This window comes from Epinephelus moara, chromosome 12 (genome assembly GCF_006386435.1).
Source record: "Epinephelus moara isolate mb chromosome 12, YSFRI_EMoa_1.0, whole genome shotgun sequence".
NCBI lineage: Eukaryota > Metazoa > Chordata > Actinopteri > Perciformes > Serranidae > Epinephelus > Epinephelus moara.
The window spans coordinates 18,691,006-18,713,300 of record NC_065517.1 but is presented as its reverse complement, the minus strand read 5'-3'; the positions used below and the strand labels follow the sequence as shown (position 1 = coordinate 18,713,300).

The window sequence follows — 22,295 nt, the reverse complement described above, 5'->3', positions numbered from 1 at the left end:
TTCTTGCAATTATTAGATTTACATCACATGTTTTTCTTAAAGACGCACAGATGTGTTGTAAAACTGCACAACCTTTGGAAAATGTATGATGAAAAAAATTTATAAGTCATCATAACAGCAGGTAGCAAAATAACATAAAACAACTTTTATACTGTATATTACTGTAATCAAGCAGACTTTCTAACCCAGGTGGCCAACTAATCAAAGTCAAAATTGTATTCAATAGATTTCTGTCTTTCTTCTTCTCTCCTTTCTTCATTCCTTCCTTCAGGGTACACCTGAAATGAGACAAAGGCCTGCAGCTCGCAGTGTGTTCCCACTTTCCAAATAAGTTTGTTTCAGTCAATTCTTGGGCTCATTCTAGCTGACCAATCAGAATCAACAGTGCAGAAACAATTGGTTGCTAGGCAGAGATCGGTCCGCGGCCTGGTGGATGAAGGGAGGGTTGAACAGATGAAGCATTCGCCCTGTAGTTTCACTTTACCGTCAGCAGGGAGAACAGGCGGTCAAAGCTGGAGGCTTTGAACGCCCTTTCCAGCCAAACCTCCCGATAGCCATTCAGGAAGTAATTATTATTTTTGTATCTGAGGGAGGATGAGGTAGTGTTATGCAAGAAAACAACACAGAGGAGAGAATGTCATTAGGGAGGTGATGAGGGGTTTACATGGGCACACAATTTAAGAAAAGAAATGCCCCACCCCCCACGACTACTTGGTGACTGTTTGTTATGTTCGGTTAGATTGAGACAAAGCAATGATTTAAACTGTTTTATTTTGTAGTTGTTTTTAAAAGGTCATGTCAATATTTAAGTATTGACATTGTATATCAGTTCAACAAGTGTAATAGGTGTGAAAGAGACTAACCTGGGTAGATTGTAGAGTGGAGCCATGCGGAAACAAGCCACAACCGCACGCTTGCGCTGTTTGGAGAGCAGCTTATGCCACACCAACTTTTTATTTCTCAGAGGCTGCTCCACCTGAGGGACAGAGAAATAAAACTCAAAGACTTTCAATCATTATTTATCATTATTTCATTATTTTCAATCATTTTTATTCTAATGGATAAAATTGTTTTCTAAAATTAATTTATTATCAATCAAGTGGTTATTCACGATTACTACTATTCGTTATATTATTTAAATATTACTATTCATGTAATTGGCAAAGCAGAAAAATAACTTCTTTTAAAATAACTTTATTTCAACCTGAATTCTTTCTAAATCTGCACCATGTTAGTCTGGAGGTTTAAATTCATGTCCTCACACACAGTCAATGATTAAAACTGATTAAAACTTCAGCTCAGTCAGAGAAAGCTCCGCTGAGTTCAGACTGTTATCTTACAGCACGGCTACACTCACAGATAACCAAGCCTCATACCTGCCTGTCATACACCATCAAACTATAAACCTTCTCTAGACAGTTGGGATCTGAGTGGAGTCCTGTGGGAATCAAAAAATGATCTGCTTGCTTTGCTGCAGTTCAGCTGGTAACAAGCGGTGCTACCTGCTAACAACAACCAACAAACTCCACAAATCCATTCAACAGCTCCACCATCCGCAGTCAGACACACACAGCTGCTTAATTACTGCCTAATTACAGCTCAAAGCTCATGCTAACAGTTGACGCGTCTCCAGTGTTTCCCAGTCTAGTCAAATGTCCTGGCACTGACTATTTACTTGCGTTTTCCAATCTGTTGGCATCGAGATGCTCATGCTGCTCATACAGCATTTGGAAATAATTGCAAGCACAGCGATCCTGGGCTTTCTAGTTCAAAATATTTTTCTAATATGTTTCATAAAATAATGTATCATTCAGTTATCCTCTCAAGTTTGTTGAAGTACTTTTTTTCCATGGACCAAATTAGAAAATGGCTGATCTTCAAGGTATTCCAATACTTCAATTTCTGAATGCCAAATTTAAGTACTTGAAGCACCTTGTACCAACTCTGAATAAAGCTCTTCTATGTGCTTGGTACTGTATTATGTAAAATAAGTTATTGCTAGAAAAAAAACAACAACAAAAAACATTGCCATTATTAATTAATCTGTTAGTTTCTTTTTAAAATGCCTCTTTGAATTGCTTGATCTGTCTGACCAACAGTCCCAGACCACAAAATATTTTATTTATAATGATATAAAATGCAGAAAATCCTCAGAAGATAGAGAAGATAAAACTCTGAATATTTGCTATTTTTTCTTTATCTCCATCCTTTTCCTACTTAATGACATTTTAACAGCTGACTGATTATCAAAACTTTTGTCAATTAATAAGACAATCAACAGAATACCAATAGAAAAGTGTTTCCCCAATCCCCACTTGAAGGTACTGCTTTGTGTCACACGATATAGGCAACTCACATATTTAGAAAATGCTGCCTTTTGTACCCTTGTTAATAATTTATCACCTGGGTAGATATACACTGCTCAAAAAAATAAAGGGAACACTTAAACAACACAATGTAACTCCAAGTCAATCACACTTCTGTGAAATCAAACTGTCCACTTAAGAAGCAACACTGATTGACAATCAATTTCACATGCTGTTGTGCAAATGGTATAGACAACAGGTGGAAATTATAGGCAATTGGCAAGACACCCCCAATAAAGGAGTGGTTCTGCAGGGGGTGACCACAGATCACTTCTCAGTTCCTATGCTTTCTGGCTGATGTTTTGGTCACTTTTGAATGCTGGCGGTGCTTTCACTCTAGTGGTAGCATGAGACGGAGTCTACAACCCACACAAGTGGCTCAGGTAGTGCAGCTCATCCAGGATGGCACATCAATGCGAGCTGTGGCAAGAAGGTTTGCTGTGTCTGTCAGCGTAGTGTCCAGAGCATGGAGGCGCTACCAGGAGACAGGCCAGTACATCAGGAGACGTGGAGGAGGCCGTAGGAGGGCAACAACCCAGCAGCAGGACCGCTACCTCCGCCTTTGTGCAAGGAGGAACAGGAGGAGCACTGCCAGAGCCCTGCAAAATGACCTCCAGCAGGCCACAAATGTGCATGTGTCTGCTCAAACGGTCAGAAACAGACTCCATGAGGGTGGTATGAGGGCCCGACGTCCACAGGTGGGGGTTGTGCTTACAGCCCAACACCGTGCAGGACGTTTGGCATTTGCCAGAGAACACCAAGATTGGCAAATTCGCCACTGGCGCCCTGTGCTCTTCACAGATGAAAGCAGGTTCACACTGAGCACGTGACAGACGTGACAGAGTCTGGAGACGCCGCGGAGAACGTTCTGCTGCCTGCAACATCCTCCAGCATGACCGGTTTGGCAGTGGGTCAGTAATGGTGTGGGGTGGCATTTCTTTGGGGGGCCGCACAGCCCTCCATGTGCTCGCCAGAGGTAGCCTGACTGCCATTAGGTACCGAGATGAGATCCTCAGACCCATTGTGAGACCATATGCTGGTGCGGTTGGCCCTGGGTTCCTCCTAATGCAAGACAATGCTAGACCTCATGTGGCTGGAGTGTGTCAGCAGTTCCTGCAAGACGAAGGCATTGATGCTATGGACTGGCCCGCCCGTTCCCCAGACCTGAATCCAATTGAGCACATCTGGGACATCATGTCTCGCTCCATCCACCAACGCCACGTTGCACCACAGACTGTCCAGGAGTTGGCGGATGCCTTAGTCCAGGTCTGGGAGGAGATCCCTCAGGAGACCATCCGCCACCTCATCAGGAGCATGCCCAGGCATTGTAGGGAGGTCATACAGGCACGTGGAGGCCACACACACTACTGAGCCTCATTTTGACTTGTTTTAAGGACATTACATCAAAGTTGGATCAGCCTGTAGTGTGTTTTTCCACTTTAATTTTGAGTGTGACTCCAAATCCAGACCTCCATGGGTTAATAAATTTGATTTCCATTGATAATTTTTGTGTGATTTTGTTGTCAGCACATTCAACTATGTAAAGAACACAGTATTTAATAAGAACTTTTCATTCATTCAGATCTGGGATGTGTTATTTTAGTGTTCCCTTTATTTTTTTGAGCAGTGTATTTGTGATTTTCCTTTATGTTACTGTTGTCATGTGGGTATACATGAAGGACAGAACTGTGTTCCTACCTGCTCCAGGTGGAAGACTGCAGCTGAGATGCACTGCACTCTGTCCACTGAGTGTTCTACATTTGCGGGTTCCTCACTCTTCACCACCACGTCTTTGTAAAGGTTCAGCTGCCACTGGACAGCTGGGTCGTCAGACTATGACACAATAACCATCAAATCAATAAATAAACAGCAGCATTACACTTATATTACCTAAACTGCTCTTGCTGGTAACATTTCAACTAGAAAGCATCATCTCACCTTGTCCTGGAGGTGGAAATTTTGACGCAAGTGCTCCTTCACCTCATCATCTGTGTCTTTCTATGAAGAGAAAGCATATTCATAACAGAGAAAAAATGAAATATTATTACGCTATTGCTATACTTAAAAGTAAATGGTCAGGGTGCTTACGTGCATATAATGCTAATATACTGGACTACATTTGAAAAATATTTGTAATTCTATAAATATTGAATAAAGAAGAAATCTTATGTTAGTACAGGGCTTTAATTTGCATAAAGACAATGCTCTGCCTTAATTTTTTTGGCTCCTTTTGGATATCCTCTAACATAATGAAATAGAGACTGAAGTCTGTAATGTAAACAAGGGCTGCTGTGTTAGAAAAAAATGATATGGCTGAATATAAGGACAGCATAATAAGAGATAGAGTTCATGTTGGACCTTAAAACTGACCTTAAAATAATTAACGTTAGAACTATTCAGTTAGTTAGGATTTAGGTGGTCTAAAAGCCTTCGCACCAGGTCCTGGTTTTGTTGGCTTACCAGACTGTAGCGTATCTTGGCAAGGGAGATGAGCTCCTGGTCTCCTGGGGTGCACATGTTGAGGCCGATGGGCAGCATCTTTTTCAGGGCAGCTACGATCAGGGAGGTCTGGATGGAGTAATACTCGCCTCGACGGCGCTTGTGTTTCCTCTCCTGGTCCCCCCCTGACTACAGAGAGAAAATACATTACTCTATGATCATAAGACTGAACTCTGTGGCGGTTTAAGGTAGTCTAAACCTGTAGACTTTTGAATATAATCTTCAAAAGCCAAACACACTGAAAGCGATAACTGACGCGTGTTAATGGATGCTCCCAGGGTGCACTGCAGGCTTCAGGTTTGAAATGCCAACACTACAGAAGCAGGAATATTTTAGATAAGGTGGCTATTTTGAGTATTCTTAACAAACACATTTTTTCAAATTTGGCACTCCAATCAAATTTAGCCTCAAAATCTGAGATCCAATTTCCTAAGACTACGCTGTCAGGGGACAAAAACAGTGTTTTTCACCTCCAACCTTTTGATAAAGATAAATCACATACTAGGACCAGGAGTGCTTCAACATAAATCACTCAACAAGCAGAGTCCTTCAGGATCAAGAGCTTTTCTCCACTGTGAACGATCGTGTCAAAACACCCCAAGAGTGCAAATAAATAAAGTGACCGGCTCTGCCAAGACAAATAAACAACTCTCACAGTGACAGCTAGTTGAGCAGCTGCTGGAACAAACTCTGTCAACATCCAAATATATGACCCAACTTTACTAAGACAAATATCTGATAAAATGCCAGATGTTGTAAACCCTCCGTGTAAAGACCAATTTAAGAGGTTTGAATTCATGCAGGTGATTCGTCAAACATCTCACATCTACATATTCAGTGTGTTCTGCACATGTCAGGGGATCTATTAAAAACACAGGCAAAGTGCTTAGAAGGACTTTTGCTTTCATTAGCAAAGTCTGTGAAATACAGTAGCAGGGAATGGAGCACTTTGGGATCCCATCAGGTTGTGTTCAGCTTTTCCAGAGTGCTGACACAGTGAAGGGAGGAGCAGGAGAGGAGCAAGATAAGTCCAAATTAAACCCAGAGAGAACTAAGGTGTACTCTGCTCCATCTCCTGAGTTCGTGACAGGACAGATGTCTCACAGAATGAAAAGGTCAATTTCCAAAGAACAGACTTTTTCTTTAGAGGCCTAGTGAGTGACCTCGTCCTTACTGAGTAAATGTTACAGTATCTACAATTTTTTAAAATCTTAAGGGGCTTAAATTCTGATTTTCACTGTCTTAACTACTAAAATCATTAGACTAATATTAACATCTGGAACATTTCTTGGCCAGACAATGCCATTTCTGGTGTACAGAGCTCATCTTATGACCCATATGAAGTTGAAGTAGACAGGAGATTAGTCAGTGATGATTCCTACTGTTCCCTTGTAAAAACTCAAGGAGAGAAATGACTCAGTGGTTGTTTCATTTCAGTGACTTCTTTAATATTTTAAAAGGTCAGTCAGTCTCTCAATACTTGTGAACTCCCCTGACATCTGTTGTAATCAGCCCAGCTATTCGTTTTTACTGAAGACATTTAAAAATATCTCACAAATATAAAGTTGCATCCCAAATAAAAACTTCAGTAATTTCCTTTAACAGCTGGAAACTGTAGTTGTAGCTAGCAGCTAACAACTATGTAAAGTTTGCTGGCCTGTCTGCCTGTGCAGAGAGCAGCTGCGCACACGCCCCTTGAATCAGGTTGTGGGTTGCCAGGTTGAAGTGACAGATGGATTAAAGTTGTATGTAGTGTGTGGGTTGTGCTTCAAAAATGATCTGGCAACTTGGGTGCAAATCAGACAAACATATAAAATTTATGGATCCGTGTATGTCCATTATTTATAAGGGCCAGGGTCATGCAATTTATATGAACTTCTTGGAAAGAACAACAGAAAAGGAGCTGGGAGATGGTCTAGAAATATCAGGGAACCCCAGGAAACACGGGAATGTTTGCAGTAGGAATCAGTCAGATTCTGGTTTATTTTGCTTAGGATAGTCTGACACCTATTGACCAGTAACTAACCAGTTCATTTTTAAGGACAAAAAAAAAAAAAAAAACAACACAAAATGATGTGAAAAACAAGAGGTTTTCTTCTTTTTGGCTCCACTGACTCAGTGAGCTTTAGTGCTACCTTTCAAACCACTATCCATTTAGAGGTGGAGAAGTTTTAATGTTTTGTGTTGTAAATGTCTTTCCTAGTGCCCACTGCCCACCATCCAGTCTCCACTGGTTAGCTAACGTTAGCCTTGGCTGCTCTGCTCTGCTCTGCTCTGCAATGCACACCACCTGGGTTGGGTGGGAGCTAAGTTAACTAGTGGCACAGATCATTCACAATAACAACGGGTAACACTTCCCTGGTGGCAGGATAATGTTTCTGCAGAAACATCATGGCTACCCTACGGTTTCCTCCATTGTAGCACCAGTGAGTAAGCAGATTCATTTTGGGCCATAAACTCCCTTGAGCATCACTGTTAACCACATTAGCAATGTCAGCACAGCTAGTGGTGCTAATATAAACTGGGATGCCCTGGGGGGAGACTGGAGGGTGGGCAAAATGTTTCCACAGCAACAGTAGCCATGTTTCCATCAGCCTGTTTAGATGCGCATCTAGAAGTATCGCATCGGAAAATTATGATGGAAACGCCAAAATTCGAATTAAAATCCCCAGATACAAACTAAAATACGCTCGCTTTAGCCGGGTTTCGGTTGATTCGAAAAAATGTTGAATCGCAAAACGGGGGATGGAAACAGTTATGTTTGATTTAAGTCTGACGTAGCACACATCTCTCCATGGTGATATCCACACTCCGGTCAGGAAGGCGGTAATGCATTTACAAGCTGGTTGCCAACCGCCAGAAAACATAGAAGAAGAAGAATGCGAGACTTGTTTTGTTTCCGGTTCTGCGGAAAACTCGCGCGAGTTCGTAGGTTTTCACCAAAGTCCATACATTTAATGGAAACACACAGGATTCGTATTTCTTTTACTGCACATTTCCCAATGATTCAAATCACTTTTGGATGGAAACATAGCTAGTGTTGGGTTGAGGCAGCGTTACTAGCAGAGTTCAAAAGTGTGGCGCATTGATGAGTTTTTAAAAGTTTGAGACAATGTTTGAGCCCCACAGCACAGAGGAATAAGTTGAATCAGGCTTTGGAAACACAGGCTACACATGTTAGCGGGATCAGTTTAATGTTGGTTTTGGTCTTTTCATTGTTTTGTTGGGTTGTTTTTTTTACATAAAGAACAAAACAGAATGTTAGCATCCTTATCCTGTAATGTATTTTATCAAGTTAATCAGCAATATCTATACTTTTGTATTTACCCATATCACCTGCAATATCCATTGTATTTACCTTGGACATCTTCGCCTTGCCCTCACCGGTCAGGAAGCCCAAGTTGTTGATCTCATTCTGAACCACAAAGTTTTGCTCCTCACGCTTAAAGTTCTGGGTTCACAAGGCAAAGACAAGAGGTCAAACAGGAAAGACATCCACAAAATCAGGATTCTGCTATTAAATGTCATACTGTGATAAGACTACTAGACTGCAAAGTAAGCCTTACGTGGGACTTGCACCAGAGGATGAAGATCTCAGCCACCATCCTGAAGAGCTGAGTAGAGTTTGCATCGGGCTCCTTCAGCCACCTGGACCTGGAATGGACAATGATTTGAAACAGGGAGGTTTTCTATAAAGTATCATTAAGTTGTGGTGCATCAGTGCAGGACAGGACAATATTAAAACTTAAACTAGAAATACAGGTGGATAAAGCTCAGGGACTACAGGAAAATATTCATGCTGTTCAAAACTGAACAAACTAATGTTAACACATCAAAAACTTGAAATAAAAACAAATCTTGTTGGCCAATATTGTACCTGTTGTTGTCCACATAACGGATAAGCATGGGGTAGAAGGCGTAGAGGTCTCTGCAGAGCACAGCAAACTCATCTAGGATTTGTAGCTCGGCCTCCTGGTTGTCACTTTTACCGTCTGCCTTCAGCAGCTCCTCTTCAGCCACAACCTTCGTTTGCAGCACATCAATACATTAATATAGTCCTCACACACAACCCCTTCCAACTCAATGGTAATAATCTCCTGTCTGTATGTTCTCTCAATACGTGACAGAGATATTTTTACTCTCGGTAGATGATGTGACTGAACATAATGTTCTTGTGCTAGCTCCTCCGACTACTCACAGCTCAATATATACACAGTACAGCTTCAGCAGCTTATGATGGAGTCAGCAAAAAAATCTACTTTAACCACAGGTGTCATTGAGCAGTGGATACAATGTGCTGCTGTAATACCATGTACAGTATATTTTAGGCTCTCACCTTCACTGTCTTCTTCTTCAGTTTGTCCAGTGTCGGCAGGAAGTGGGTTCTCAGCAGATCTGCTCCAGCCTTGCAGATGATTGGCTGAGAGTAGACTGGAGAAAGAGACAATGGAAAATATACAGTATATCCTGGACACGGGCAACTGAGAAATTGATGCTCTTAGGAGTGCATCAGGCTTCTGGAAGGATTTGCACCTAAACTTTGAAGAACACAGGGACTATCCCTGGATGTTATTGTCAGAGCTGTCAAACTTTAGCACTTTATAACAGCAGTTTTAGAACAACCAAAAGTTTTCAAGTTAGATCAGCCAATGCAGGTTTTCACCCTTGTATCTGAAAATAGAACAGTACTAAAAACAGGAGATATTACTCGAAAAATAGTCCCCCTCCAGACATGTTTTAAAGCATGAAAAAACAAATAACAAAAATCCACAAATGGGCCAGTAGCAGATCTCTTTTTACAGCACTAAAACAACATGTGGAAATAGGTCTGGCTATGGGAGACTAACGCTAAGTTGACTGCTGAAAGAGCAGCGCAAATCAAGACGGCTTGCGTTAGTGTTAGAGGAAACATCGGAGAGATTCAGCCATACATGTGTATAGACTTCGCCCCCTTCAGCAGAGGAATGTGAAAGCACCTCTCTAGTGACAAACTTTGATACAAGTCAGTGTTGGTAAAGTCATTCATTTCAGGGGATGTAAACATAGGAAAATATAGTTGTAAATTGGAGGGGGACATTACATGTAGGTCACAGTGGGAATTTTCCCTGTGTCTAATACATTGTTTTTAAACGTGTTGGAAACACAATATTCAAATGTGGTTTTAAAATGTAAAAGTGCCTCAGGCTACGTGCCTCCACAGCAGCCAATTATGTTTATCTGGCCTTTCCTGAACTCCCACTGAGGAATGTGCCCTGCAAATGCAAATGTTCTACAATAATTAAATGAAGGTTCCCACATGGATTTACTCAATTAAAATAAGTTTTCAGTTTTCATTATTATGCTGAAGTTTGACCTTAAATTTGACTCTTTCAATGTTTGTTTTTTAAGAGAAAGTGGATGAGCAGGGAAGTTTCTACCTCTGTTGAGACCTGAACTCACCACCTAATGAAATGTGAATGCATACTCCCATGTGGCAATGTCTTTGGAAGTCTGGAAAAAAACTTTCTCTAACAGCCTTGTGTGTGGTACATACCTGCAATCCTTTTCATCCAGGGGGCGTCATCGATGCCCAGGTTGTTGTTGAGGATCTTGAGGATGTTTCCCAGGATGATGCTGAGGTGTTCAGAAGTCACCATAGTGCAGCAGTGGGCATCTGGAGGTGAATTCTCCGGACCTTTCTCCCACCAGTAGGACAGATAGTTACAAAGCATGGGGAGGATCACCTCAATGACCTGCAGAGGACAGGCTGAATGTCAAATGTCTGGTGACGTACATCTCAGTCGTTTAAAATATACACTGATCATTTCTGATAGGAGCTTTTCAATCCAATATCACACAAAAGAATGTCCAACAATAGTACTCATATTGGGTATGTATGCATGGTATGCAATTTAAGACACAGCCATAGTCCCTAAGCTCTATTAACACTGGATCCTACCTATAATGCAACTCATTAGCATACAAGTGGTGACCATGTTGTTGTGGAACTAAACACCTCAAAAATGCAGCTTTCTGTAAACATTTAAATTTCCCATCAGCCCCTCAGACCTGAGGCATTTCACTGTAGCGAGCACCAGACTCTGACACATCGCTGACATCTTTCAGCAGTCTGTCAAGGCGCGGCAACTCCGGACACATCTCCTCCACTGTGTCCGGCATACTCAGGACTAGAATAGAAAAACAACAAGACGAAATTTTTAAAATTCTTAGATGAAGCAAAATACTTCAAGAATCTCAAAACAGGAATGTCAGAGCATTGTAAATAAATGTGATGGTGATCAAAATGAAAAGGAGGATCAGGTGGAGACTCACTGGCTCTCTCTCTTGGGGTCTTGGTGTTGAAGACAGAGAGTGGGTTGTGGGCGTTTAAGTGGGGCTCCAGGAACGCCACAGGCATGGCTGCCACCAGAGTTGCCAGGCTCTCCCCTATTGCTGGAAGATGCCTGCAGATCAACATGTACATTCATGGAGTGTAATATGAGAAAATGCACACCAAAAATAAATATTTGCAACATAGATAAGCTCTATTGTCAAAACGAGCTTCTTCCAGCTAAGACTATTAGCAAAAGTAAAGGCATATCTCCCCCGAGATTATTTTGAGAAAGTTATTCACACCTTTGTTACATCACGCCTAGACAAGAATCTAGGCTAGCAGGCTAAGAATGCTAGGCAAGAATCCTTGGCTTTTACTCTTTTTACTCTTTTATTTCCTTTTTTAATCTAATTTTTAGTTTTTTAAATTGAGCTCTTACTATTTCCTTTGTTTTATTTATTATGATATTTGTGTATGATGATTTTATTTTTCAATAACTGTACAGCACTTTGGTCAACTGAGGTTGTTTTTAAATGTGCTTTATAAATAAAGTTTGACTTGACTTGACTTGATAAGACATAACAAGTCTTTAACCGAAACATTTTTGGGTTTTTTGTTACGACAAATCTCAACACTTGATCCACTGGGCTCTCAGTACACTGAGACTTCACAGAGCACCACGTTGTATCAGGATTAATTTAGTCCAGACAGCTAAGGTAAGGTTGTGGTCAAACTTTATCACTGATTATTTCACAGCTTGAGTCAGCTCAAGGTGAGAAACTTTCTTTTCCACAACAGTTCTGGGAGGTTTTATTGCCGTGTAACAGCCAGTCAGGGAATAACGCCACAGAGTCGTGGTTTTAATGGAAATCATTTCACAGCACAAAGTGTTTCTGTTGTGTCGTCTCACTGGCCCGTGAAATCTTTTTTCACTTTATTGATTCTCATTAAATATGATCCTTGTCTTGTCTGGCCAAAGTCAAAACCTCTGCCTTCATTTTGTTACACATACTGTATCACATTAACTGTGGCACACATAAGACACTTTTTAATTGAGAGTACACAAGGCACTGCAAATCCTCCTTAAATTGCTGAGGACATCTGTCACAAATATGAGTTAATCAAAAAACTTAACAGCCATATCCTAATTAACAGTGACAAGCATAATGTAGTTTATACATTTCTATTTCACAGTTCCTTGATAAGAATTCTCACAGATGATAAAAATATTATAGCAAGCATTAATAGTTACCGAGGAGTCTTAAACTTCATGGTCAAATATACGGTGCTGCTCATGTGTAGAGTCAGAAGCAATTTTACACCCTGTTGCACGGTCTGGGAAAGGCTTGGCCTCCTACCTTTCCACAAAGATGTTCTTTCCTGTTCCCAGAGAGTACAAACAGGTAAGGAATCTGTAGCAGGACAGCTGGACATCATCCACTGAAACAAACAAAAACATTCATCTAGCGCACATCAAACGAAAGATAGAACGATGCAAATACTTGTGAAGCTAGTGGTGCTACATGACCAGAGAAAACAGAGAAAAAGAGCTGTGGCATTTGCTTTCGCTCAAGGGGTAGAAAACCTATAACTACCAGGATGCACTGCATCATACCGGACCAATAAATGCTCCTGATGGCAAGTTACGTATTGTGAACTCGTCCATTTGACACAATGTCAGCTAGATGGTAACGAACGTACTAGTGATGATTCACGATGAAACAGCAAGCTAAATATGTTTTTGTAAACATCTGAGGTGAGAAAATGGCAGTGCAGTGTCTGGTGGCAGCATGGGTGGCGGGCAATACGAAAATGCACAAGTACAGCCTGTGGATTAAGCAACAGCTCGGGTAAGACAGCAAAGCTCCGCCGGATGAGTATGAGTATTTTATTTTATGTGTTTTTTTAATGTATTATTCCTGTTTGTTTTTTATTTAAAAGGCAATAAAAATAAAGTAAAAGAAAAAACTGAAAATGGTGTGGAAGCATTAACTCACACAGAAGGTCCACTCCAAACCCATATGTTGTGATGTGCTCAAACAGGGCGGTGAGGATGGGCAGCAGTGCCACGGTCACATAGTTGATGCTCTGGGTGACGCTCTTCATCTGGGCACGGGACTGCATGAACTTCCCCAGTTTAAGCATCTCCAGCAGCTTCTCCAGGTCCTCCGCCGCGTTCTCAAAGAAAGTCCGAACCCCGGCTTTGACCAGCTCTGAGCCGGATTTCATCACCGTTCTGAGCGAGGGGGAAAGGGACACAAGAGCTGATGAGCACACACGAGACAAATGCTAATTGTCTTCTTGATGGAACAGCGTGCACTTACTGTACAGACAACAGTGTGTTTTTACCTTGTGTCAAGTGAGTGGGTGAGGATGTGCAGACAGCTCACCATCATGGCAGAGTCACTTCCTGAGAGAGAAACATTTATAGTAGATGTGGAGAGATACTCACAGCAAACAGGCACACGAGGATACAGACTGAGGCAATGCCAACCTTACCAAAGAGAGAAATCCTGTGTCTGACAAGAGCTGCCAGCTTACAGAACAAGCTGGAAAAGAAAGATGGTAAGAACAGAAGTGAACAAAAAGCGTCAGAGAGAACAAAGAGCTGGAAAAAAAAGTGAAGTAAGCAGGGAAATAAGAAAAAGTCTGATGAAAATATGAAAGAGAAATTCTGCTCTCTTCTCACTGAGATTAAAGGGAGGACTGCAAGGCAAACCCCTCTAAACAGCAAAAACCTGACAACAGAAATACTGATACACAGATTGTATAGTGCTTCGACACAGTACCTGGTGACCATCTCCTTCTCTTTGTTGGAGGCACAGCCACAACTGCTCAGGTTCTTGCTGGGTGTGGACAGGAAGTAGAGATGGTGGTTCTTAAAAGTTTGATCTATCACAGGAAGCAACACCTGGAGAGAAGAAACTGAGGTATGAGACTAAAACTTAAAAAAAAAAAAGCCTATTTAAAAGTAAATTCAACATCATATCAGTGTTCCAGACCTTAGCAAAGAACTTGATTTCCTGGTCATGAGGTGATTTGTCTGTCTTCCCACTGGTGGCCATAGCCTCTGGATTAACAACAACATTGAGTGGCGAGGTCAGCATCACAAAAGGGGTCTGAATCAATGTAATGCATCTCTCAGTGCCCAAATTACCTGTGTTTAAAATGCCACACACTTACCAAGATGAGCGATGAACTCCTGGGCAGAGTCGACGTACTTCAGCAGCCTTTTGAGGAACTTGTAGGAAAAACGTTTCTCCATGGATGATGAGTCCTGCTCCATGTCCTTCAGACCTCTGTCAGATGAAACAATTACAATTAGGTTTAAAACTACGCTGGCTGTTGTGACATTATGCTTATTCCTTTTTTACATATGTCTTCAATGAAGGATGAATTGGAATAAGAGGAGGTAAACCTTATGATGGTGTAGCCGCTGATTTGCAGAAACTTGAAGAGCTCCTGGGCCTTCTCTCTGTCTCTGTACTTCTCCTTAGCAGTCAGGGTATCATAGGGAACCAGCAGCGGGTGGGTCCCTCCTCCTTGGTCGGTCAAATCAAACTCAAAAATCATTTCAAATGCATTTTACACAAATAACAGGTCAGAATTAGCCCAGGGCAAGTGTATTTTTAAAATGTACATTTACGCACCTTTGCTGACGAGTTCAGTCTTCTTCTTCTTGGCCCAGATGTTGTGGTAGTTTTCTGCAACCACCTCCACCATGCCCTGCAGACACATTTTATCATATCTGAGCATTTTGGTTTCGAGTTATACAGACAATTCTCAAACTGAGATTGGAGCTTATGTACAAACTTCCTAGAACAGTGATCATATCATCATTATAACAACATTATAAAGAGTTGAACACAAACTAACCTGTAACTCTCTCGACAATGTGACATTGTGTAAATCCATTGGAGCAGGACTGAATCCATTACTCTACAAAGACAGATAGAGACAACAGAAGCACAAAACCAGATTTGAATATTCAAAACGATGATCTAATTTAGTTATTCAACAATATTTCTCTATAAATCAATGTGTAATTTACTTCCTTTTGCCATCCGAGACATTACATCTGTGATTCTGTTCATGTCTGACTTAAAGCTTTTACATTTGAAGTTCTAAACATTTTGGTAGCTCTTCCCTGGAAAAATATTCTGGTGTTTAGGAAGTGATGTGTGTTGTGTCTGGTTTGGCTACACTAAACAAGAGCACTGACACAAGACATGGCTGCACAGACAGAAGAGAAAATTAAAACTGATGTTGCAGTACTAAGTTTAAAGGTGTGTGTGTGTGTGTGTGTGTGTGTGTGTGTGTGTGTGTGTGTGTGTGTGTGTGTGTGTTGATGTATTTATCTGCAGAGACTTTGCCCTCCACCTGTATTTTCTGATTTTCTTCTTACATTGCTGTGTTCAGGACATTTATGGGCGTGTAGCCCCCAGCTAAAAGAACAGTGTGCAGGTGAGGTCAGGGTTTTATAAAAATACACCCATCAGGTAGTAGCAGCACACATTCAAGAGGAAGCTATAAAAATCAGACACAGTGCCAAAAAAACACAATTATAACAAACAAGAGTGAATCTAGGGTTGGCTGTCATGTTTAAGATATTAACTTAATTATTAGATTATATATTTTGGACGGGGCAACACAATGGTTTGAGTTGAAGGTGTGAGAAAGAATAGTATCAGTAACATTGTTAACACTGTGCTACATTACAGAGAAATACAAACCCGTACTAATGAACCTTCATTAATATAGGCCTATATTTTATCTACAAGTGCACGTCACACACTGAGCGAGCCGCCTGTTAATGACGCTGTGGGCTAATGGGCATGTAGCTACTTCCATGTTTCAGATGATACGTCATGTTTGTAGTCGACCAATGAAGATGAGTTTACATATCACCTTGGGTTCGTCCTTCACCTTCTCAAAATGATCCCACACTTTGGATTTCCTGCCCGACATGTTATTAACTAGCCTGTGTGTTAACCACAGGTACCAGCCCTGGAAATTAACGTGACTCCTGTCTGATTGCTGAGCGCTAAATTCCCACATGGTACAGTAGGGCTGTCAACGAATATTCTAAATTCGAATTTGAAAAAAAAATGGACCTTCGAATGTGAAAATTGATATTCGATTGTGGAGGGGAAAAAAACACCACCGCAGCTGTCCTCTTTGCAAGTGGGCGTTGGCCTGGGCGGCTGCACTGAAAGCACTGCATAAGGGGGGGGCGAGCGAGAGGTCCGCGGTCGTTTATAACGTAATGTTACAGATAATTGTTTTATGTGTTTTAATGTGTAGGTATGTAAATGTTTTGTTGAAATAAAAATACCTACAAGTAGTTATGTTTCCTTGTATTAATACATATACAAGTATGTTTCCTTGTATTAGTTTGCCCTCTTGTGGACATAATGCGAAAAAAAAAATAAAAATTTGAATGGTTCGAACCTATGAGTTATTTTTAGAAGGAATATTCGAACGTCATTTTTGAGCAATTTTGACAGCCCTATGGTACAGTCATATAGGTTTTGATTTATTTAGACAAGGTGCAGCACCTAATAGAGTTCATGTTTGTTTGTTTTTTTCTCTCTGCGACTAAGCAACCAATGAAATGTTGCCAACTAATGACCTTCTGGTCGACTAACCTTTGGTCGACTATTAGGGGGCAGCCCTAACTTTTACAGTAAGTCAAATGTAAATCTTAAGTTGTCTATACCGTAGACAGTTTTCCATGCTGCTAAAAAAACATAAAAACACAGCCATTATCTTTCTCGACTTAAAACTGCAGCAGCTTTTTCTTAGTCCCAAACAATATTCATGCTTTTCAGTATTCATGTTGCCCAATAACTTTAATATGTGAGAAAAAAGAATTAAAAAAAAGCATTTGTGTGATAAATGAAGCAAGACGTGAAAGTGATACAAGCCATTAGCTTTGCTGCCTTGTGCATTAGTCTTGCAGGGCAAGGGAGTGGCCCTCCCTTTTAATTTTTCAATGGGGCCCTGTTATAAATTATCTCTGCAAACAAAGTGCAAAAACATCACAGCAAAAGCTGAGGCTGCTGAACAGAGAGGACAAAGACAACTTTAAAAGGGGATACTTGTGAATTTATGTCAGTTTGTGAGATAGTAAATAAGTATCACAAAGGAAACATTATTCTCTAATCGTGATGAAAAGTAATCACACAATAAGTGGATCATACATCAGGATGTTACCTGAGACTCAGAGGTCTTTCGTTGTTTTTCACTCTCTCGTTGCTGGAACATGGCTTCTCCCTCCTTGGTCCTCTCAATGTTCCAGCCCATAGATAGCATGCTCTTCAGAGACTCCCTCACTGGCCAGCGGTATGTTTCTCTCTCCTGCATATTGAACACACAAAAGTCTGTTAGACACTGTTTGGCTAAACATCTTATGGAGGACTGTGTCTCCACCAAACGTGACAGGAGTGAAAGTCATATAAATACATTTGATCAGCTCATGAAACAATTCAATTTTTTTAAGGATGTTCATTTCTAGTTTATTTTCCTATTGGAATTTTATGTTAAAGAATGAAGTTCACCTTGACTTAATAAATTACCTTTTCATCCCTACATTGATTAAAGTCAATAAAAGAAATCATTTGCCTTCCTTAGACTTATAAAACCATGTTTTTTTTGTATTTGACCAGTTCCCTTCTTTCACAGTCAAGTTTTCAAGTTGGCAAACCATAAATTTTGCACCAGTCTGGCATTAAAACAACTACCGCCATCATTTCTGTCTTCATAATAGCTTTGCCATTAAGAGAGGTTCTTCTTACAGCTAAATCTACCTGTAAACGTTGGTCAAGACAAGATTTCTTTCACTATGTTTCAAACACAATCAGCAGTAGGACAATGCTTTCTCTAGCAGCAGCTGTGTGTGCATGTACCTTTTCACTCAGCCCTTTGTAAGGCTTCAGCAGTGGATGAGTTTTGGCCTGCTCATCCAAGCTGTCTCCATGTTTCCAACCTGCTGACACCTGCAACAACAGTTTATTGCACATTGTGTAGTATACTGCATTTCAGGTATACAAACTCAGTAGTATAAATTCTATATTGTGAGTTCTGGCCAGGCACGCTACTGTACCAGACAATGTAGGATACAAATTAAAAAAACAAATAAAATATAATTAAATAATCTATTTATATGTTATATGTTATAAATTAAATGTTAGTACGAGGGAGGAAAACACTGCAACCATATGCACAGGGACTAACCTTCTCTGAGGACCACTTGTCATGGGAATGCTCTGCATATTTGTTGGCAATGTACTCAAGTTTTTCAGGAAGGGAGATACTAGAGAGTGGAGATAATGTTTAAATATTTATTGTTATTTCAAAGTCAATTCTGCTTGTATAATGAGCAGGTAAAAACTTTGACGACAAACACTCAAGGTATACACACAGATTTTAATTAAATTGACAGAGCTAATATTGGCAAAACAGCAAATCAGTTTTAGATATTAGATTAATTTCAACCACGTGCCTAATATATCTTCAAAAAATAAATAAATAAATGCATTTTCAACTCACTTGGCAGTGTTGATGGGTTTGGGATCAAAGTTGCCCTGTGCATCCACTAATGTCTGTTTCTCCAGTGTTGCTCCAAGAGTGGCATCAATAAAGTCTGGAGGCAAGGCTCCAGCAATGGCACACAGGCATGACATAGCCATCTTGAAAAGGTCAGGATCGTACTTCTGCAGAAGAGGCAGATATAGCAGAATGAGGGCATGTCTGCATTAGCTATTAGATGGACAGACTGAGTACAGAAAAATAAGAGGAGGCAGAGTGAAACACAGAGGGCTGGAAAAGTCTGCACCAAGCAATGTCTCGTCACTGACTGATAAATGATTCATCTATTTTGGCTTCACCTCAGCTGCTCTGCTCACAAGCACTTCATTGAGCTTTCATTTCACTACCTCTGACTATGGAGAACTTTTCTCTCACGAGGGCCACACTCAGGTATTGAAAACTCAAGCTTTTTCTGAAAACAGAATATTAAAAAAAAGCAGCAAACTGAGGAAATCTTGATGAGAGCAAACACCACTAGACTACTAAACATTTTGTTATGCTACAGAGAAGGATTGAGGGAAAATATTGCCTCGCCTCTCTATACTTCTGATTTATTCTCAGAGATAGAAAATGAGCAAGAGGGAGATAGATAAAGAAAATACAGAAAGGTAATACAGCTTTCCGAAACCATAAATAATTTCTTGGTCCATACACACGCTGTCTGCTTATCTCAATGAATATTCTGCACAATATGGTTGTGGCTGTACCTTCTGAGCAACAGAGTCAAAGATTCCCCAGAAGAGTTTCTTGGTTAGAAGGAGCTCCTCCTCGGAGGCTGTGCCGTAGCTGCCCATACCAGAAGGCAGGCAGTAATACTTCCAGTTCTGCTCATAGTGGTTGGTCAGGAGCTAGAGATCAAAGATACAAGAAAAGAAACATCTGAGTTCAAGTTTATGAAATAGTCTTGTACATCTCTCTCCCAGAGAGTTAGGTTTTTGCCGTTTCATACTGTACTACATGTATACATGGTAAAATACATGGTGCCCAATGTCACCTGACTTCATACAAATATTTAGGAAATGCTTGGTGGAATAAACAATCATGTGTAGATGTTCAACACACAGCAACTGAGGAGGATAAATGGGTTGTAATATACGAGACACCTCTGATTGCTTATAATAATTATCCCATAACTCTTTCAACCAATAAATCAAACTCAGTAGTGACAGGAAACCCTGTCCAGTGTCTTACCCGGATAGGTATCTTGCAGTATTCATTGAGCATGGGAACGTCGAACACCAGCCGTCTGAGCAGCTGCTGCATCATAGAGGGACGCAGGTGCCTGTGAAATATAATTATATTATTAAAACAAAGAAATGCAGAGCAGTGAGTCGAGACTCCCTAGATATCTTCTTCTAAAGAGGAGTAGCTACAATAACTGCAGATTCAATATAATATGACCACCGCACTTATCTGATATGATTCTCTCATGTGTAATTAAACCAGGCTGCCCAGAAATATCAATATACATGTACTCATATCCAAGAATACTTTAAAACTAGGTGAAAAGGGCCCACTGTATGAAGGGAAACATTCTGCAATGTGACCCTAAGTATGCAACAGATTGTATGCACCATGCTCCATGATTCAGGGTCAGTCAGGGTGGGACTCTGTCGGAGACATCCAAAATGGTTGCCAACATTATGAGGCTAAAATCCTTAAATGTCAGTGTTATCACTCAGTAACGCCAAGGAAGTAGTAATGAAGGAAAATGTTGCTGATGCTGTCACTGTTTTCTGCAGGTTGTGAGTTGTGGTGAACAGACCTACATGCTCTACTAAAGTGACACAGAGGGCTGTCAAATTATGTATTGCCCTAAAGCCTGAGACGACCCTTCTGACAGCAGCTTTGTTTAAACAATAACATGATGCAGCCTCTGTAACTCTCCAGCTCCCATTTGCTATTTTTACTCAGCTGAGACTAGACAAAGCTCTGCCGGCCTTACTTGCAGATAGCCAGCAGACACTCCTCGATGGCGTCTCTCTGGGCCTTGGTGAGTGAGCGTCCTTTGGACAGCCTGTAGATAGTCTGCAGTGTGGAGTCAATCAGCTGTGCGTAGTGCTCTGTGTTGCTAAAGAGAGCGGCGCAGCGAGTGAGCAGAGGCAACAGGGCTGAGCCGATGTATCTGTTCATGGCCAGTGCTGTCTCAGTGGTGCTCAACAGCTCCTGTGGAACAGAGAACAATGCATGTAGGCTGAAGGATAGAGAGGCACAACACACCTCTCCCCGCATGTCAAGATTAATAGAGAGTTGGGAGTGAATAAAGGTTCCTGGCAACAGCAAAAAAAGAAATATGTGGTTCTTGAGATGGAGAAAAAAGGGAAAGTGGAGTTGAAAAGACTTAATTTTCCCCCTGATGTCACAGCTAGGAATGGAGGTTTGAAAAGGGCACTGACTGAACAGAAAGTCTTTTAAGCAATAATCCAGTTTTAAACGAGTTCGGCTAATATGTGAACAGTGATTATTTTTCTGAGAAAATGGTGAAATTTTCAGTCATTCCACGGTGATTCACACATTGCTGCAGTGGGGAGTGTTGCAGTACGAGACTGTTTGAGTACTGATCATATGAAGATGAGCAGATGTTTAACATTTTTAGTCTGATGATTTCACCAATAAGTATGTTAATGTTTCTGCCAACTTGGAGGCAGCCATGACAAGGCTTTGTTCTGAGCAATCTGTGTTTGTTCAGATTATCTGCCTCTGTCATACATCTAATGAGCAAACTGAAAACTCAAACTCAAACAGTGTGCACTGAAATTATAACTAGATGATAAAAACACCATTTGAGTTTGAAATGTAATGGAACAGAGACAAAGAAGACACAGATTTAATAATGCACCTGCTGCACCAAGAACTTTTTCTTTGTCAAACTATTGGCTACAAAGACTAAAATACACTCTTTTCAAAAACACTGACACATATGTTTTGGTGGCCAGTGAGTAACAAAATGGGAGCTTGAAGGCTGACTAGGGATATGAGGTGCAAGTTATTTGGGTTGTCTGCCACTTACCGTATCAATAGACGCAGATGCTTGGAGGTCAGGCAGGAAGCCAACCTCCAACATCTGAAGCAAGAAGCTCTGGTCCTCAATGCCGTAGACTCTTTCCAGGAAGAGCACCATGGGGGCCTTGTGGTCCGGACAGAAAGAGGCTGACATGTCGGGTTCTGTCACTGTGCCATCTGAACACAAACACAAAGTTTCAGTTTAATGTGCTATATGTAAGCATTGTATTTATCATTTCTATTTAATCTGATACTTCTCCTCATATTCCTAACTATTAAAATTGTATTTTATTGGTAAGTTTAGTATTTTTCACCCTAGACCCTATTTTCCCATGTTTATGTAAATAACTGCCTTGTGGTTGTCTGCCTCTGTGCACCACTTCCTCTTACAGTTTACATGTATGTCTGTAAAAACACTGATGCTTCACACACATCTTCTCCCAGGCAGCACTGAAGATCTATACAATCAGCACAGTTTTAAGGTGCACACCCAAGATTAGTGTCACCAATTCAGTATCTGACCA

The 22,295-nt window shown here is 40.8% G+C and overlaps 1 protein-coding gene across 1 annotated transcript in view; it reads right to left on the bottom strand.

Annotated features, from left to right (window-relative positions):
- Positions 1-22,295, bottom strand: part of LOC126399193 (ryanodine receptor 3-like) — a 136,886-nt gene that overhangs the window by 10,566 nt on the left and 104,025 nt on the right. Inside the window, exons 48-76 of the mRNA XM_050059034.1 lie at positions 21,779-21,948; positions 20,714-20,934; positions 19,960-20,050; positions 19,476-19,616; positions 18,730-18,893; positions 18,415-18,493; positions 18,087-18,176; positions 17,395-17,538; positions 15,055-15,117; positions 14,829-14,904; positions 14,597-14,720; positions 14,362-14,477; positions 14,181-14,248; positions 13,968-14,089; positions 13,678-13,727; positions 13,528-13,588; positions 13,176-13,414; positions 12,537-12,618; positions 11,178-11,308; positions 10,914-11,032; positions 10,399-10,597; positions 9,202-9,296; positions 8,743-8,888; positions 8,432-8,519; positions 8,224-8,316; positions 4,827-4,994; positions 4,305-4,364; positions 4,065-4,199; positions 864-976 (exon numbers count right to left, since the gene is read on the bottom strand). Of these exons, the coding sequence (XP_049914991.1) occupies positions 864-976; positions 4,065-4,199; positions 4,305-4,364; positions 4,827-4,994; positions 8,224-8,316; positions 8,432-8,519; positions 8,743-8,888; positions 9,202-9,296; positions 10,399-10,597; positions 10,914-11,032; positions 11,178-11,308; positions 12,537-12,618; positions 13,176-13,414; positions 13,528-13,588; positions 13,678-13,727; positions 13,968-14,089; positions 14,181-14,248; positions 14,362-14,477; positions 14,597-14,720; positions 14,829-14,904; positions 15,055-15,117; positions 17,395-17,538; positions 18,087-18,176; positions 18,415-18,493; positions 18,730-18,893; positions 19,476-19,616; positions 19,960-20,050; positions 20,714-20,934; positions 21,779-21,948 (3,448 nt within the window). The remainder of the gene's footprint in view (positions 1-863; positions 977-4,064; positions 4,200-4,304; positions 4,365-4,826; positions 4,995-8,223; positions 8,317-8,431; positions 8,520-8,742; positions 8,889-9,201; positions 9,297-10,398; positions 10,598-10,913; positions 11,033-11,177; positions 11,309-12,536; positions 12,619-13,175; positions 13,415-13,527; positions 13,589-13,677; positions 13,728-13,967; positions 14,090-14,180; positions 14,249-14,361; positions 14,478-14,596; positions 14,721-14,828; positions 14,905-15,054; positions 15,118-17,394; positions 17,539-18,086; positions 18,177-18,414; positions 18,494-18,729; positions 18,894-19,475; positions 19,617-19,959; positions 20,051-20,713; positions 20,935-21,778; positions 21,949-22,295) is intronic.